The sequence below is a fragment of the Rhinopithecus roxellana genome, chromosome 2 (genome assembly GCF_007565055.1).
Source record: "Rhinopithecus roxellana isolate Shanxi Qingling chromosome 2, ASM756505v1, whole genome shotgun sequence".
NCBI lineage: Eukaryota > Metazoa > Chordata > Mammalia > Primates > Cercopithecidae > Rhinopithecus > Rhinopithecus roxellana.
This window is the reverse complement of record NC_044550.1, coordinates 98,421,376-98,437,284: the sequence shown is the minus strand read 5'-3', so window position 1 is coordinate 98,437,284 and position 15,909 is coordinate 98,421,376. Positions and strand designations below refer to the sequence as shown.

At 35.1% G+C, this 15,909-nt stretch overlaps 1 protein-coding gene across 1 annotated transcript in view; it reads left to right on the top strand.

The window, feature by feature from the left end:
• Positions 1-15,909, top strand: part of DDX60 (DExD/H-box helicase 60) — a 104,067-nt gene that overhangs the window by 77,150 nt on the left and 11,008 nt on the right. Inside the window, 3 exon segments of the mRNA XM_010384440.2 lie at positions 5,119-5,223; positions 5,491-5,632; positions 6,518-6,639. Coding sequence (XP_010382742.1) covers positions 5,119-5,223; positions 5,491-5,632; positions 6,518-6,639 — 369 coding nt within the window.

The window sequence follows — 15,909 nt, the reverse complement described above, 5'->3', positions numbered from 1 at the left end:
TTAACTCATTTCAGCATTAACTAAAAACTCCACAGTCCAAAGTCTCATCTGAGACAAGGCAAGTGCCTTTTACCTATGAGCCAGTAAAATCAAAAGCAAGTTAGTTACTTCCTAGATACAGTGAGGGTACAGGCATTGGGTACATACAGCCATTCCAAATGGGAGAAATTGGCCAAATCAAAGGCACCACAGGCCCCAAACAAGTCCAAAATCCAATGGGAAAGTCAAATCTTAAAGCTCGAAAATGATACCCTTTGACTCCATGTCTCACATCCAGGTCACACTGATGCAAGAGGTGGGCTCCCATGGCCTTGGGCAGCTTCACTCCTATGGCTTTGTATGGTATAGTGCCCCTCCTGGCTGCCTTCATGGACTGGCATTGAATATCTGTGGCTTTTCTAGGCTCATGGCACAAGCTGTCAGTGGATCTGTCATTCTGAGGTCTGGAGGGTAGGGGTCACAGCTCCAATAGGTGGTGCCCCAGTAGGGACTCTGTGGGTTCTCTAACCCCATATTTTCCCTTTGCAGTGCCCTAGCAGAGGTTCTCCACGAGGGCCCCATCCCTGCAGCAAACTTCTGCCTGGACATCCAGGCATTTCCATACATCTTCTGAAGTCAAGGCAGAGATTCCCATACCTCAGTTCTTGACTTCTGTGCACTCTCACGCTCAACACCATGTGTAAGCTGCCAAGGCTTGGGGCTTCTGCTCTCTGAAGCAATACCCTGAGCTATACCTTGGCCCCTTTTAGTCATAGCTGGAGCAGCTGGGATGCAAGGCACCAGGTCCCTAGACTGTACACAGCAGAGGAACCCTGGGCCTGGCCCAGGCAACCATTTTTTTTCTCCTAAATCTCTGGGCCTGTGATGAAAGGGACTGCCACAAAGGTCTCTGACATGCCCTGGAGACATCCCATTATCTTGGTGATTAATGTTTGGCTACCCATTACCTGTGCAAATTTCTGCAGCCGGCTTGAATTTCTCCTCAGAAAATGGGATTTTCATTTCTGTTGCATTGTCAGGGTGCGAATTTTCTGAACTTTTATGTTCTGCTTCCCTTATAAAACTGAATGCCTTTAACAGCACCCATGTCACCTCTTGAATGCCTTGCTGCTTAGAAATTTCTTCTGCAAGATACCCTAAATCATCTCTCTCAAGTTCAGAGTTCCATAACTCTCTCAGACAGAGGCAAAATGCTGCCTGTCTTTTTTCTAAAACATAACAAAAGTCACCTTTGCTCCAGTTCCCAACAAGTTCCTCATCTCCATCTGAGACCACCTCAGCCTGGATTTCATTGTCCATATGATTATCAGCATTTTGGTCAAAGCCATTCAAGAAGTTTGTAGGGAGTTCCAGACTTTCCCACAGTTTTTGTCTTCTTTTAAGCCCTCCAAACTGTTCCAATTTCTGCCTGTTACCCAGTTCCAAAGTCACTTTCACATTTTCAGGTATCTTTTCAGCAGTGCCCCACTCTACTGGTACCAATTTACTATGTTAGTCTGTTTTCATGCTGCTGATAAAGATATACCCAAGAGTGGGAAGTTTGCAAAAAAAAAAAAAAAAAAAAAAAAAGGTTTTAATGGACTTACAGTTCTGCATGGCTGAGGAGGTCTCATAAAAAAGTCAGAATGCAAGGAGGAGCAAGTCATGTCTTACAATGGATGGCAGCAGGCAAAGAGAGAGCAAGTTTTTGCAGGGGAATTCCTCTTTTTAAAACCATCAGATTTCATGAGACTTATTCACTGTTATGAGAACTGCATGGGCAAGATTTGCCCCCATGATTCAATTACCTCCCACTGAGTTCCTTCCATGACATACGGGAATTGTGGGAGTTATAATTCAAGATGAGATTTGGGTGGGTACACAGCCAAACCACATCAGTCATGAAATATTTGCCCATGCCTATGTCCTGAATAGTATTACTTAGGTTATCTTCTAGAATTTTTATAGTTTTGGGGTTTACCTTTAAGTCTTTAATCCATCTTGAGTTAATTTTTGTATAAAGTGTAAGGATAGGGTCCAGTTCAATTTTCTGCATATGGCTAGCCAGGTCTTCCATCATCATTTATTAAATAGGAAACCTTTCCGCATTGCTTGTTTTTGTCGAAGATCAGATAGTTGTAGATGTGTGGTCTTGTTTCTGAGTTCTCTATTCTGTTCCAATGGTCTATGTGTCTGTTTTGGTACCAGTACCATGCTGTTTTGGTTACTGTAGCCTTGTATTAAAGGTAGAAGTTGGGTAGCATGATTCCTCCAGCTTTGTTCTTTTTACTTAGGATTGTCTTGGCTGTATGGGCTCTTTTTTGGTTCCACTATGAATTTTAAAATAGTTTTCTTTCTAATTCTGTGTAGAATGTCACTGGTAGTTTAATGGGAATAGCACGGAATCTATAAATTACTCTGGGCAGTATGGCCATTTTCACAATATTGATTCTTTCTCTCCATGAGCATGAAATGTTTTTTCATTTGTTTGTGTCCTCTCTGATATCCTTGAGAAGTGGATTGTAGTTCTCCTTGAAAAGGTCCTTCACTTCCCTTGTTAGATGTATTCCTAGGTATTATATTCTCTTTGTAGCAATTGTGAAGGGGAGTTCATTTGTGATTTGGCTCTCTGCTTGTTTGTTGTTGGTTTATAGTAAAATGCTTGTGATTTTTGCACATTGATTTTGTACGCTGAGATTTTGCTGAAGTTGCTTATCGGCTTAAGAAGCTTTTGGGTTGAGATGATGGGGTTTTCTAGACATAGGATCATCTGCAAACAAAGACAATTTGAGTCCCTGTCTTCCTCTTTGAATATCCTTTATTTCTTTCTCTTGCCTGATTGCCCTGGCCAGAACTTTCAATACTATGTTGAATAAGAGTGGTGAGAGAGGGCATACAAATATTTTTTCAAAACAACTTTTTTTTTTTTTTGCTGCATATAGAAAACAATTTTCATATGTCAGATCTTTTCTTTAGAGGAAAAGATGTCCTTGTCACAGTCTATGAGGTCCTGTAGTATATGATCTCTTACCAGCTTGCAGACGTCACTTCTTCCTCTCTCCCACATGGCCAGCTGCCCGTTTCATGAACACGCCAGACACATTCCGGTCTGAGGACCATGGCTCTTACTGTTTCTTCTCCTTCTAAGATCTTCCCTGAGACATATACATGGCCTCACTCTCTTACTACGTTAAATTCTTTACTGTAACATTACATAGTGAAGCCTACCCTTACCATGCCTTCTAAACTGTAAACGTTTCCCCTGTCTGCTGCATTGACAGTGTTCCTTATTCAGTTAAATAGAGTTCTCATCAGTTCCTATATAGCATCAAATTATCTATGTATCTATCTACATTGATCTATCTTTATGTTTATCATCTATATTTCTATCCATCTACCTACCTCTACCTACCTATCTCTATCTCTATCTATCTATCTATCTATCTATCTATCTATCTATCTATCTATCTATCATCCATTTTCTATCTGCTGTCTAACTACCTTTCTATCATGTATCATTCTATCATTTATCTTTCTATCCATCTATCTACATCTATCAATCATCTATCCACCTATCTATCACCTGTCTTTCTATCTTCCTATCTCTATCATGTTTTTATGTATTTTATCTATATTTCCCACTAGAATGTAAGCACTCCAAGGACAATAATGTTCATTTGTCTGATTTTCTGATGTAGACATTCCATAAATATTTATAGCATGACCGTAATTTTAGGAAGATGATAAATTTTTCTTAAGAAGAATTGGTCTATTGTGGGTTTTTCTATTTTATCACTTTGGATACATCTCTCCAAATCTGATGGTTTGCCAAGCAATAGGATGTATGAAATTTCTTCTGGATTCATTCTATCCACCTAAATGCTAATCAAATACCCTTTCAGATCTGAGCTGGATGAATAGTTTTTGGCTCAAATATCAGTGTTTAGCAGATCTTCATCTATATAGTTTTCTGAATTGAAAGGTCATGTTCTACTTCTGCTGGTCTTATTACACATTGATTATCTGGACGACATTAATCACAATAAACTATAGTATGCAATGCCATCAGGATTCTTATCATCTTTGTATGACTTTAATATGAGGTCTGTACTTCTGTGGTTATAGTGAACCACCATGAAACCCTCATACCTTACTATGCTGTTTTCTGACTGTTGCCATCTCTGACTAAAAGTGGCATATGAGAGAGAAGAGGTTGCAAATATACCATATATATTGCCCTCAAAAAATATCATCCCACAGTAAGGAGATGGAAAGTGCACTCCCTTCTTCCACCCTTCCACTCTTTCTCCCTTTCTCTCTTCTTCCTTTTCTCTCTCTTCCCTTCCTCTTCTCTTCTCTCCTTCTTTCCCTCTCTGCCTGCCCTTCTTTCCCTCTCTGCCTGCCTGCCTGCCTTTCTTCCTTCCTTCTTTCCTTCCTTCCTTCCCTCCCTCCCTCCCTCCCTCCCTCCCTCCCTCCCTCCCTCCCTTCCTTCCTTCCTTCCTTCCTTCCTTCCTTCCTTCCTTCCTTCCTTCCTTCCTTCCTTTTTTCCTTTTTTCCTTCGCTCCCTCCTCCTAGACCATTAGCCTTATAGTAAGTAGAGATTCTTTCTAGGTTCTATAAACCCTCAGGCCTAAAGACAGCTAAGTTTCCATTTTGGCGATACTGGGATTTTTTTTTTTTTTTTTTTTTTTTGGAATTTCATGGACATTTTAGTGGGAAGTTGAAAGATATATGTACTTTAATGCAGTTTTATGCTGGAAAGCAAGCAATATTTTTATAACATTGGTTGAAATCAACCTAGTTACATGACTTTTTGTAATAATACTGCAGAACGTGGGATAATATCTCTTTTTACTTCTAGAACAACTTAAAAGCTATAAGCTCCTGAACTGGAATGGCTTTTATAATCAGACTCTTTGGCAATACGTTTCATTTCTGACAATTCGGTTTATGTGCTTTATTTTGTTAAAAAAAGAAGTTGCCATATAACACTATAAAATAGTATGAAATCAAATTTTATCTGATGCATTTCTAATGTCTGTGTGGTATAATAGATATTGATCTATCATTTATTATCATTTGCAAATGTATTTTGTGACACTTAACATTGTGTGTCTAAAAGTACTCTTTTCTTTAAAGGTGCTATCAGTGCTAAAGCATTCATTGCTGTCCTTCAAGCAACCCAGAGTCATGGACATGTTAAAACTTTACTTCTTGTTTTCTTTGCAGTTCTTGGTGAAAGAGGTATGCATTACTGCACTTTTTTGGGGGCGGGCGAATAGCATTACTACTATCTAGATTTCTTACCATGCTGAACTAATTGTAGCTTTTAGAAGGTTCTATCCAATGATTGATATTACTTATAAATGGTATAATTATAAAAGTTGGGCCCAGTAATAGTTATAAATATTTCTTATATTGGCATTAAATACTATTTTAAACTGATACTTAATAAGTTACTAATTATGTGGTAACTTGAGTCAAACTAATAAATTGTTTTTTGTTCTTTAGGGCTATTTAGATCAAGAAGGTAATCCTATGGGGTTTGCTGGACTTGTATCACATTTGCATTACCATGAACCTTCTAATCTTGTTTTTGTCAGTTTTCTTGTAAATGGCCTTTTCCATGATCTCTGTCAGCCAACCAGTAAAGGTAAGCTTGAGATTTTATATATATATGTAGAGAGAGAGTCCAAAAATAGCAACAGTTTTGTAGAAAACCAACACTTCAGGAATATTTTTTAGTAAAGAAAATACAATTAATATGTGTATAATTTATAGCTCTTCAATTGATAAAGTAAATACCTACTAATATATATTAAATGATAGTCAGCCATATTTTATGACATGTATTTACAATGTCAACACCTCCAAAGTATTAACTTCAGTGATTCCTTGCCACCAGGATTAATGACATATTAAATAATATACAAGTTTTAGAAAATATATATTCATCATAGGAAAAGGATATAGGAAAGCATTAAGTTAAAAAGAAAAAATTACTCATAGTTACACTATCCACAGATAATCACTATTAGTATTTGTGAATATTTTCTTCCAATCATATTTTCTTTGAATATTATTGTATAGTATACCTAAATAGCTGACATTATATTAATAGCGTAATTTAGAATCATATTTTCCCCTAAAAATACAATTTTATCCATATTGAGTAAATTTTTAAATACATTTTATTTAATACATTTTTTATTAAAATCCTTTGATTTTTACATTTAAACACTAAATCTGTATGGTGTTCTTAAAATCACGAAGATAGACTAAAGTGAGGAAATCTAGGTAAGGAAATAAGGCAATTTGTGTGGGATGATTAGGATCTAAATTAGGGTATAGGTAGCAAGGATGAAAAAGAAGGCACAGATAAAAACCATTAGCAGATATATGGTAATTCTTCAATTGCTATATTTATCATAGATTTTTAGTTTCCATAAAATTAAATGTAATATGACATTCCATTTAAACATGAAAAAATAGAATTATACCCTTTCATATTTACAAGAAGACACTTTGTTTTGTATAGGCTCAAAACGTTTTTCTCAAGACGTTATGGAAAAGCTAATGTTAGTATTGGCACATCTCTTTGGAAGAAGGTATTTTCCACCAAAGTTCCAAGATACACACTTCGAGTTTTATCAATCAAAGGTAAACTGTGTGATTCTGATAAAATTTAATAATGTAAAATCACTAAATAGGTCTTACCTAAAATGACTTAGTGGCTGTAGAATTTTAATTCAAAGGATAATTCATTTGTTTTATAGAATAATTTGTTCTTTTTGTAATCAGTATGATATTTAATCTGTAATTAATGTCTCCCTCTGTAAATCGACCAAAAAAAAAGTCTTTGTGAGAAAAACAGGATCAACATTTTATTCATGTTTTTCATCTGATTGTATCAAATTACAACATCAGGTGACTAAAGAAAAGATATGCTAATTATACATTTAAGTGAAACAACTAGCTATATCACCGAATATACTGTTCTTTTAGGATGCTTTTACCTTAAGGTAGAACTATGGAAGGGACATACATGTTGTGAATTATAATGTCTTCCCTGAGAAAATATTAGAATAGTCGTCTAAGAAATCGTTACTTGACTCACAGAGATCAAAAACAGAGAAACACTTTCAGTTTTATTTGTAACATGCAACATTTTCTTTGGTTTTGATTCTCTACCATCAAGTCAACATCAAATACTATTACTATTATACTTCCCTAGAATAAAATGGGATATGCTGGTTTATACTAGATAACCTTAGTGAAAAGTTGCTATGGAACAAAAAGAATTAGTATATATTTTCTAATCCCACAATGCTGGATTAAAAATCTGTGCTCTCACAGAATGCCCTCTAGAGCAGTGAACACAATTTTAGTCATTGACCTATCATCTTTACACTTTTCACCACCCGTACATTTTTGAAACAATTATTTAATTGTTCTGTTTAAATAAATTTATATTTAACATAGAAAATTCACTATCTCTATTTTGAACAAAAAGATCATGATAAAAATACACTTTACTGCATAACAGTCAGATCTGCGTGAAATGTTAGGGTGCTACACCAAAAAGCTTTAAAAAATAGGCCAAACATGGTGACTCAAGCCTGTAATCCCAGCGCTTTGGGAGGCAGAAGTGGGAGGGTTGCGTGAGCCCAGGAGTTTGAGACTGGCCCAGGGAGCAGAGGGAGACCCCATCTCTAAGAAAAAGGAAAAATTAGATAATAATTTCTAAAGTCCCATATATTAAATAAAAACTCACTAGAGAAAAGGATCTGGGTCTGCCTTCATGGGTAGGCTTGTATCGCCCTCAAGATATTTTTGAAGCCATCTAGGACTGGAAAATTAAACAGCAGGTTAGAAGGTGCTACAGGAAAAAAGGTGGATCTTTAGTAGTCTTTTAGATTTGAGAAGACTAAGACCAACTATCCTTATTCTCAAAATCTTAAGAAATCCATGACCTAGAAAGAGAGACAAAGCATAAATGAGGCTTACTAAAACTGTGAAACAATACCCACTGCAGTCCGTACTGTCTGTACTTGAATTGAGGTGATCATACTTTCACTCTCTTGGCCAAACTTGAAAATGGGGGCATTCACCCTGGTGAAAGATAACATCTAAAGCCTATAAAGTCCTTTGTAAACAATTTCTGGTGCAAAACCAAAACCAAAACAAAACCTAAAAAGGTCAGTAAGCATGAACATATGACCCATAAACAGGAATAAAAGAGGTCGATAATTGTAGATCCGTAAATGATCCAGACATTAGCATTAACACATAAGGATTTTAAGTGTGATTAATATGTTCAAGAAAATAGGAGAGACAAGATTAATGAAAGGATGGATTTTTTACTAGATAATTACAATATACAAAACGAAATGGACATTTTAGAACTGAAAATACAATATCTGACTATCAGAATATGCATTTCAGAAGTCATGATCGGTAAGTTGACAGCATGATAGAAAGCATCCAAATAGCACAGAGGTAAAAAAAATTTTAAAAATCAGACAGCATAAGAAACATGAATCACATGAAAAAAGTTGAATGCATATATAATGGGAGTCCCAGAAAAAAAAGATGGAGAAAAATGGCCGAAGAGTATTCAAAAAGATAATAGCTGGGAATTTTCCAAAGCTGATTAAAGATAGCACACCATAGTTTTAAAAACCTAGTCAACTTCAGGGAGTATAAATGTAGAAAAACATTAAGCTAAAACTGCTGAAAAGCACAAAATCATAAATCTCCTAGGACAGAAATAAAGTGACACATTTCCTTCTAAGAAGTAATAATGAGAATGATAAATCTCTTTTTAATCAAAATAATGGAAGCTAGTGGACAATGGAACAATATTTTGTTGTGATTCAGATATTTTACATGCAAATACATACATTCATCAGATATATACATATAAAAACTCTTGGTGTTACATAACTAGAATTATATTAGACCTGCTATTGCATTTTTATTCTTAGATCAAAAATACTTTTCCAGATGACCACATATGAAATTTTTGGTATTTTTTTTAAATTTCAATAGGTTTTGGGGAAACAGGTGGTGTTTGGTTACATGTATGAGTTCTTTAGTAGTGATTTCTGAGATTTTGGTGCACCTAAGCAGTGTACACTGCACCCAATGTGTAGTCTTTTATTCCTCACCCCTCACAACCTTTCCTATGAGTCTCCAAAGTCCGTTGTACCATTTTTATGACTTTGTGTCCTCATAGCTTAGCTTTCACTTGTGAGTGAGAAAATATGATGTTTGGTTTTCAATTCCTGAGTTATTTCACTTAGAATAATGGTCTCCAACTCCATCCAGGTTTCTGTGAATGCTATTATTTCATTTCTGTTTATGGCTGAGTAGTATACCATGATACATATGTACCACATTTTCTTTATCCACTCATCGACTGATGGGCATTTAGGCTGGTTCCATATTTTTGCAATTGCAAATTGTAGTGCTGTAAACATGTGTGCGCAAGTATCTTTTTTGTATAAAGACTTATTTTCCTCTGGGTAGGTACCCAGTAGTGGGATTGCTGGATCAAATGGTAGATCTACTTTTAGTTTGTTAAGGAATCTCCATACTGTTTTCCCTGGTGGTTGTACTAGTTTACATTTCCACCAGCAGTGTAAAAGTGTTCCCTTTCACTACATCCACGCTAACATCTATTATTTTTGATTTTTTGATTATGGCCATCCTTACAGGAGTAAGGTGGCATCGCATTGTGGTTTTGATTTGCATTTCCCTGATCATTAGTGATGTTGAGCATTTTTTTATGTTTGTTGGCCATTTGTATATTTTCTTTTGAGAATTGTCTATTTATGTCCTTAGCTCACTTTTTGAAGGGATTGTTAGTTTTTTTGTTGCTGATTTGTTTGAGTTCCTTGTAGATTCTGAATATTTAGTCCTTTGTTGGATGCATCGTTTGTGAAGATTTTCTCCCACTCTGTGGGCTATCTGTTTATTCTACTGATGATTTCTTTTGCTGTGTAGAAGCTTTTTAGTTTAATTAAGTGCCACGTATTTATCTTTGTTTTTGTTGCATTTTCTTTTGGGTTTTTGGTCGTGAAACCTTTGTCTAAGCCAATGTCTAGAAGGGTTTTTCCAATGTTGTCTTCCAGAATTTTATGCTTTCAGGTCTTAGATTTAAGTCTTTGATCCATCTTGAATTGGCTTTTGTATAAGGTGAGAGATAAGGATTCAGTTTCATTCTGCTACATGTGGCTTGCCAATTCTCCCAGCACCGTTTGTTGAATAGGGTGTCCTTTCCCCATTTTATGTTTTCATATGCTTTGTCGAAGATCAGTTGGCTGTAAGTATGTGCCTTTATTTCTGTTCTTTATTCTGTTCCATTGGTCTATGTGTCTATTTTTATGCCAGGACCTTGTGGTTTTGATGACTATAACCGTATAGTATAGTTTGAAGTCAGGTAATAGGATGCCTCCGGAATTGTTCTTTTTGCTTAGTTTTGCTTTGGCTGTGTGAGCTTTTTGTGGGTTCCATATGAATTTTAGGATTGTTTTTTCTAGTTTGTGAAGAATGATGGTGCCATTTTTATGGGAATTGTATTGAATTTGTAGATTGCTTTTGGCAGTATCGTCATTTTCACAGTATTGATTCTACCCGTACATGAGCATAATATGTGTTTCAATTTGCTTGTGATATCTATTATTTCTTTCAGCAGTGTGTTGTAGTTTTCCTTGTAGAGGTCTTTCACCTCCTGGTTAAGCGCATTTCTAAGTATTTTATTTTATTTTTTGCAGCTATTTTAAAAGGGGCTGAGTTCTTGATTTGATTCTCAGCTTGGTTGCTGTTGGTGTATGGCAGAGCTACTGATTTGTGTACATTAATTTTGTATCCTGAAACTTTACTGAATTCGTTTAGCAGTTCTAGGAGCTTTTTAAATGAGTCTGTAGACTTTTCTAGGTATTCAGTCATATCATTGGGAAACAGTGACAGTTTGACTTCCTCTTTACTAATTTGGATGTCCTTTATTTATTTCTTTTGTCTGATTGCTCTGGTTAGGACTTCTAGTACTATGTTGAATAAGAGTGGTGAAAATGGGCACCCTTTTCTTATTCCAGTTCTCAGGGGGAAAGCTTTCAATTTTCCTTGTAAAGTATAATGTTGACTGTGGGATTGTCATAGATGGCTTTTATTACCTTAAGGTATGATCCTTCTATGCCAATTTTGCTGAGGGCTTTAATCATAAAGGATGCTGAATTTTGTCAAATGCTTTTTCTGCATCTATTTAGATGATCATGTGATTTTTGTTTTTAAATCTGTTATGTAGTATATTATATTTATTGACTTGCATATGATAAACCATCCCTGCATCCCTGGTATGAAACCCACTTGATCATGGTAGATTATCTTTCTGATATGCCATTGGATTCTGTTAGCTAGTATTTTGTTGAGCGTTTTTGCATCTATGTTCATCAGAGATATTGGTCTGTAGTTTTCTTTTTTGTTGTTGTTGTTATGTCGTTTCCTGGTTTTGATATTAAGGTGATATTGGCTTCATAGAACGATTTAAGGAGGATTCCCTCTTTCTCTATCTTTTGAAATATTGTCAGTAGACTTGGTACCAAATCTTCTTTGAATGCCTGATAGAATTCAGTTGTGAATCCATATGGTCTTGGACTTTTTTTTGGTTGACATTAAAAAAAAATACCATTTCAATCTCACTGCTTGTTATTGGTCCGTTCAGAGTTTCTATTTCTTTTTGGTTTAATCTAGGAGATTTGTATATTTCCAGGAATGTATCCATCTCCTCTAAGTTTTCCAGTTTGTGTGTAAAGGTGTTCATAGCAGCCTCAAATAATTTTTTTTTTTTTTTGTATTTCTGTGGTATTAGTTGTAATATCTTCTGTTTCATTTCTTTGGATGAAACTTATTTGGATCTCTCTTCTTTTCTTGGTTAATCTCACTAATGGTCTATTTATCAATGTTGTTTATTTTTTCAAAGAACCAACTTTTACTTTCATTTATCTTTTTGTATTGTTTGTTGTTTGTTTGTTTCAATTTCATTGAGTTCTGCTCTGATCTTTGCCATTTATTTTCTTCTGCTGGGTTTGGATTTGGTTTGTTCTTATTTCTCTAGTTCCTTGAGTTGTGACTTTAGATTGTCCATTTTTGCTCTTTCAGACTTTTTTGATGTAGGCATTTAATGCTATGAAGTTTCCTCTTAGCACCACTTTTGCCATGTCCCAGAAGTTTTAATCAGTTGTGTCACTAATATTGTTAAGTTCAAAGACTTTTTAAATTTCTGTCTTGATTTCATTGTTGACCCAATAATCATTCAGGAGCAGGTTATTTAATTTCCATGTATTTCCATGGTTTTGAGGATTTCTTTTGGAGTAGATTTCCATTTTTTTTCCACTGTGATCTGAGAAAGTACTTGATATAATTTTGTAAACTTACTGAGGCTTGCTTTGTTGCCTATCATATGGTCTTTCTTGGAAAATGTTCCATATACTAATGAATAGAATGTATATTCTTCAGTTGTTGGGTAGAATGTTCTGTAAATATCTGTTAAGTCCATTTGGCCTAGGGTATAGTTTAGGTCCATTATTTGTTGACTTTCTGTCTTTATGACCTGTCTACTGCCATCATGGGGTATTGAAGTCCCCCACTATTATTGTGTTGCTATCTTTCTCATTTCTTAGGTATATTAGTAATTTTTTATAAATTTGAGAGCTCCAGTATTAGGTGTATATATATTTAGGATTGTGAAATTGTCCTGTTGGAGTAGTCCTTTTATCATTATATAGTGTCCCTCTGTCTTTTTAAACTACTTTTGCTTTAAATCTGTTTTATCTGATATAAAAATAGCTACTCCTGCTTGCTTTTGGCGTCCATTTCCATGGAATATGTTTCTCCACACCTTTACCTTAAATTTATGTGAGTCCTTATGTGTTAGGTGAGTCTCTTGAAGACAGCAGATACTTGGTTGGTGAATTCTTATCCATTCTGCTATTCCAAATCTTTTAAGTGGAGCATTTACACCATTTACATTCAATTTTAGTTTTGAGATGTGAGGTACTGTTCTATTTATTGTGCTAGTTGTTGCCCGAATACCTTTTTTCTTTTTCCATTGCACTATTATTTTATAGGTCTTGTGAGATTTATGCTTTAAGGAGGTTCCATTTTGGTGTCTTTCAGGGATTTGTTTCAATATTTAGAGCTCCTTTCAGCAGTTTTCATAGTGCTGTCCCCCACCCCTAAACAGCACTGAATTTATTTCCAGGCAATCTGTGAGCAGGGCTGAAAACTTGCCCCAGGCTACAAGCCTCCCCTCTGAGAAAACAAGCAGAGCACTTGGGTTTCACACCTCCCCACTTGCTGCAGCCTCTGTGCTTGTATCTGCACTTCCTGTTTACTCCCCAGCCCCAGGTTCTGTCAAGGAAAATTTGTGTTCCATTGAAATTGTTACAAAGTTAAGCTGGAAGTTTCCTTCTCCATGTGGTCTTTCCCCAATTCCACTCAAAGCCCTCCCCAAGGACCCCTGTGAGACAAAGTCAGAAATGACTTTTCCGGAAACCAAAAGTGCACCTAGTGCTCATCCCACTGCTTCCTCTACCCCTCTATTTCACTTGGCTCTCTAAATTTGTCTCAATTCCAGATCATTCTCCCATGATCTGGACCTTCAGTTTCCCCAGTGATGATGCATGTTAAGGGGTGGATGTTCCCCCTTTCACACTTTGGACATTCACAGTTTTTCAGCTTGCCTGAAGTGGCAAGCTACTTCTTTCAAGCAGTCTGTGGATTCTCTTGGCTTTCCTTGTGTGTTCTTGTGGCAGTTCTTGGAGCAAAAGTTCATGGTGTGAGTCTCCACATGCTGCTCTGTCTGTCCGAGAGGGAGCTGCAAGTTAGTTCTGCCTCTTGTCTGCCATTTTTTTTTCTCTCCAGACAATGGAACAATATTTTTTGTGTGCTTAATAAAATAACTCCTATCCCTGAATTCTACACTTACAGGAAATATTCGTCAAAATAAAGATAAAATTAAGGTGTTTTCAGACATGAAATCTGAGGTTATTCACTGCTATCAAGTCTGCAGTTAAAGAAATATATACTTTAGGTAAATAGAAAAAATCAAAAATTTGGAAACATGAAAATGCAGGAAGGAATGAATCACAATAGAAAAGATTATGTGTAATTACATATAAGGGAATACACAATGTGTCAGAAAATAGTTGTAACATATAATAAAATTTGAAATAATATGTAGAACTGAAATTTATGAAAATTATAATGTAAGAGTTCAGAAGGTTAATACACTTATATGTTTTACAATTTTGGAAGTATTAAGAAACATAAAATTATAGCTTTTTTTTTTTATCATTTCTGGGGTAACAGCTAAAAGACTAGTAAAATAGTGTGCACATACATGTTAACAAAAGGAAAAACTGGTAAAAACAAGAAGGGAAGAGAAAAAAAATATAAAAAGTGGTTCAAATTCAGACAGAAAACAAATGACAAGGTAGAAAATAGCTATATAAATAGTTATATTAAATGTAAACATACCAAATACACTAAGTAAAATACAAAGATTTTCAGGCTACATCTTAAAATATGGAGAACTATAGTCATCTGTCAGATAATGACATTTTGGTCCATGATAGAGTGCATACATGATGGTTGCATAAATATAATATTGTATTTTTACTGTACCTTTCCTTCATTCACATATATTTGGATACACAAAATACTTACCATTGTGTTACAGTTGCCTATAGTGTTCAATTCAGTAACATGCTGTACAGGTTTGTAGCCTAGGACCAATAGGCTATACCATAAAGCCTAGGCAATGTGATCTAGATTTGTTTAAGTACACTTTGTGATGTTTGCACAATGACAGTATCACCTAATGCCACATTTCTTAGAAAATATCACTGCCATTAAGTGACATCAGACTATATATGCTGTTTATACAAATCACACTTTAGGTATAAAAACTGAGAAAGCTTGAAAGTAAGGTGATTAAAAATATATGTCAGGTAAACACTAACCAGAAGAATCAGAAATACCTCAATTGTGTGAAAAGTTAAAAAATTAATTTATAAATACACACCAAGGATAAAAAAAAGACATATAATGGAAATTTAAAAATATTTCACATTAATTAAAAATAAAGAAAACATAACAATGCTTATAAGTTGAAATTTATTCAGTGCTTAGAGGGGAATTTGCAGCCTTAAAATCATAAATTAGAAAAAAATACAGGCTGAAAAATCAATGATTTAAACTTTAGCTTAAGAAAATAACAAAATGAACAAGAAAATCTAACCTATAGTAAGTAGAAGGAAAGAAATAATAAAACAAGAACAGATATGAAGTAAATTAACAACAATTGTATGAACAGGAAATCAACCAAGCCTCTAACTTGGTTCTTTGTAAAGAATGGTAAAATTGATTGTCTAGCAAAACTCATTAAGGGAGTAAAAGCACAAATATCAGAAAAGAAAATGGGACAGTACTACAGGCTCTATTTTAGACATTGAAAAGAGCAAAGGAAGATTTTGTGAATGACTTTATGGCAATATATTTGACTATTTAGGTAAAATGGGCAAATTCCTAGGAAGTACAACTTTCCAAAACTGAGTAAGGAAGATATAACTAATCTGGTACTGATACCTAGTAAAGAAATTTAATCTATTGTTTTAAAAAAACATTCCCACCAACAAAACCCAAGGCTCCGATGGCTTCACTGGTGAATTCTTCCAAACTTTGTAAGGATAACATCACTATATATGTATATTAAAACACAAGTTTGTATGCCTTAAATATGCATGATTTTTATTGTAAAAAGAATAACACCAACATTTTACAAATTTTCTTTTAGTCTGTTTGGGCTACTGTAATGTAGCAGTGATTGGTTGGTTAATAAACAACAGAAATTTACTTGTCACCTTT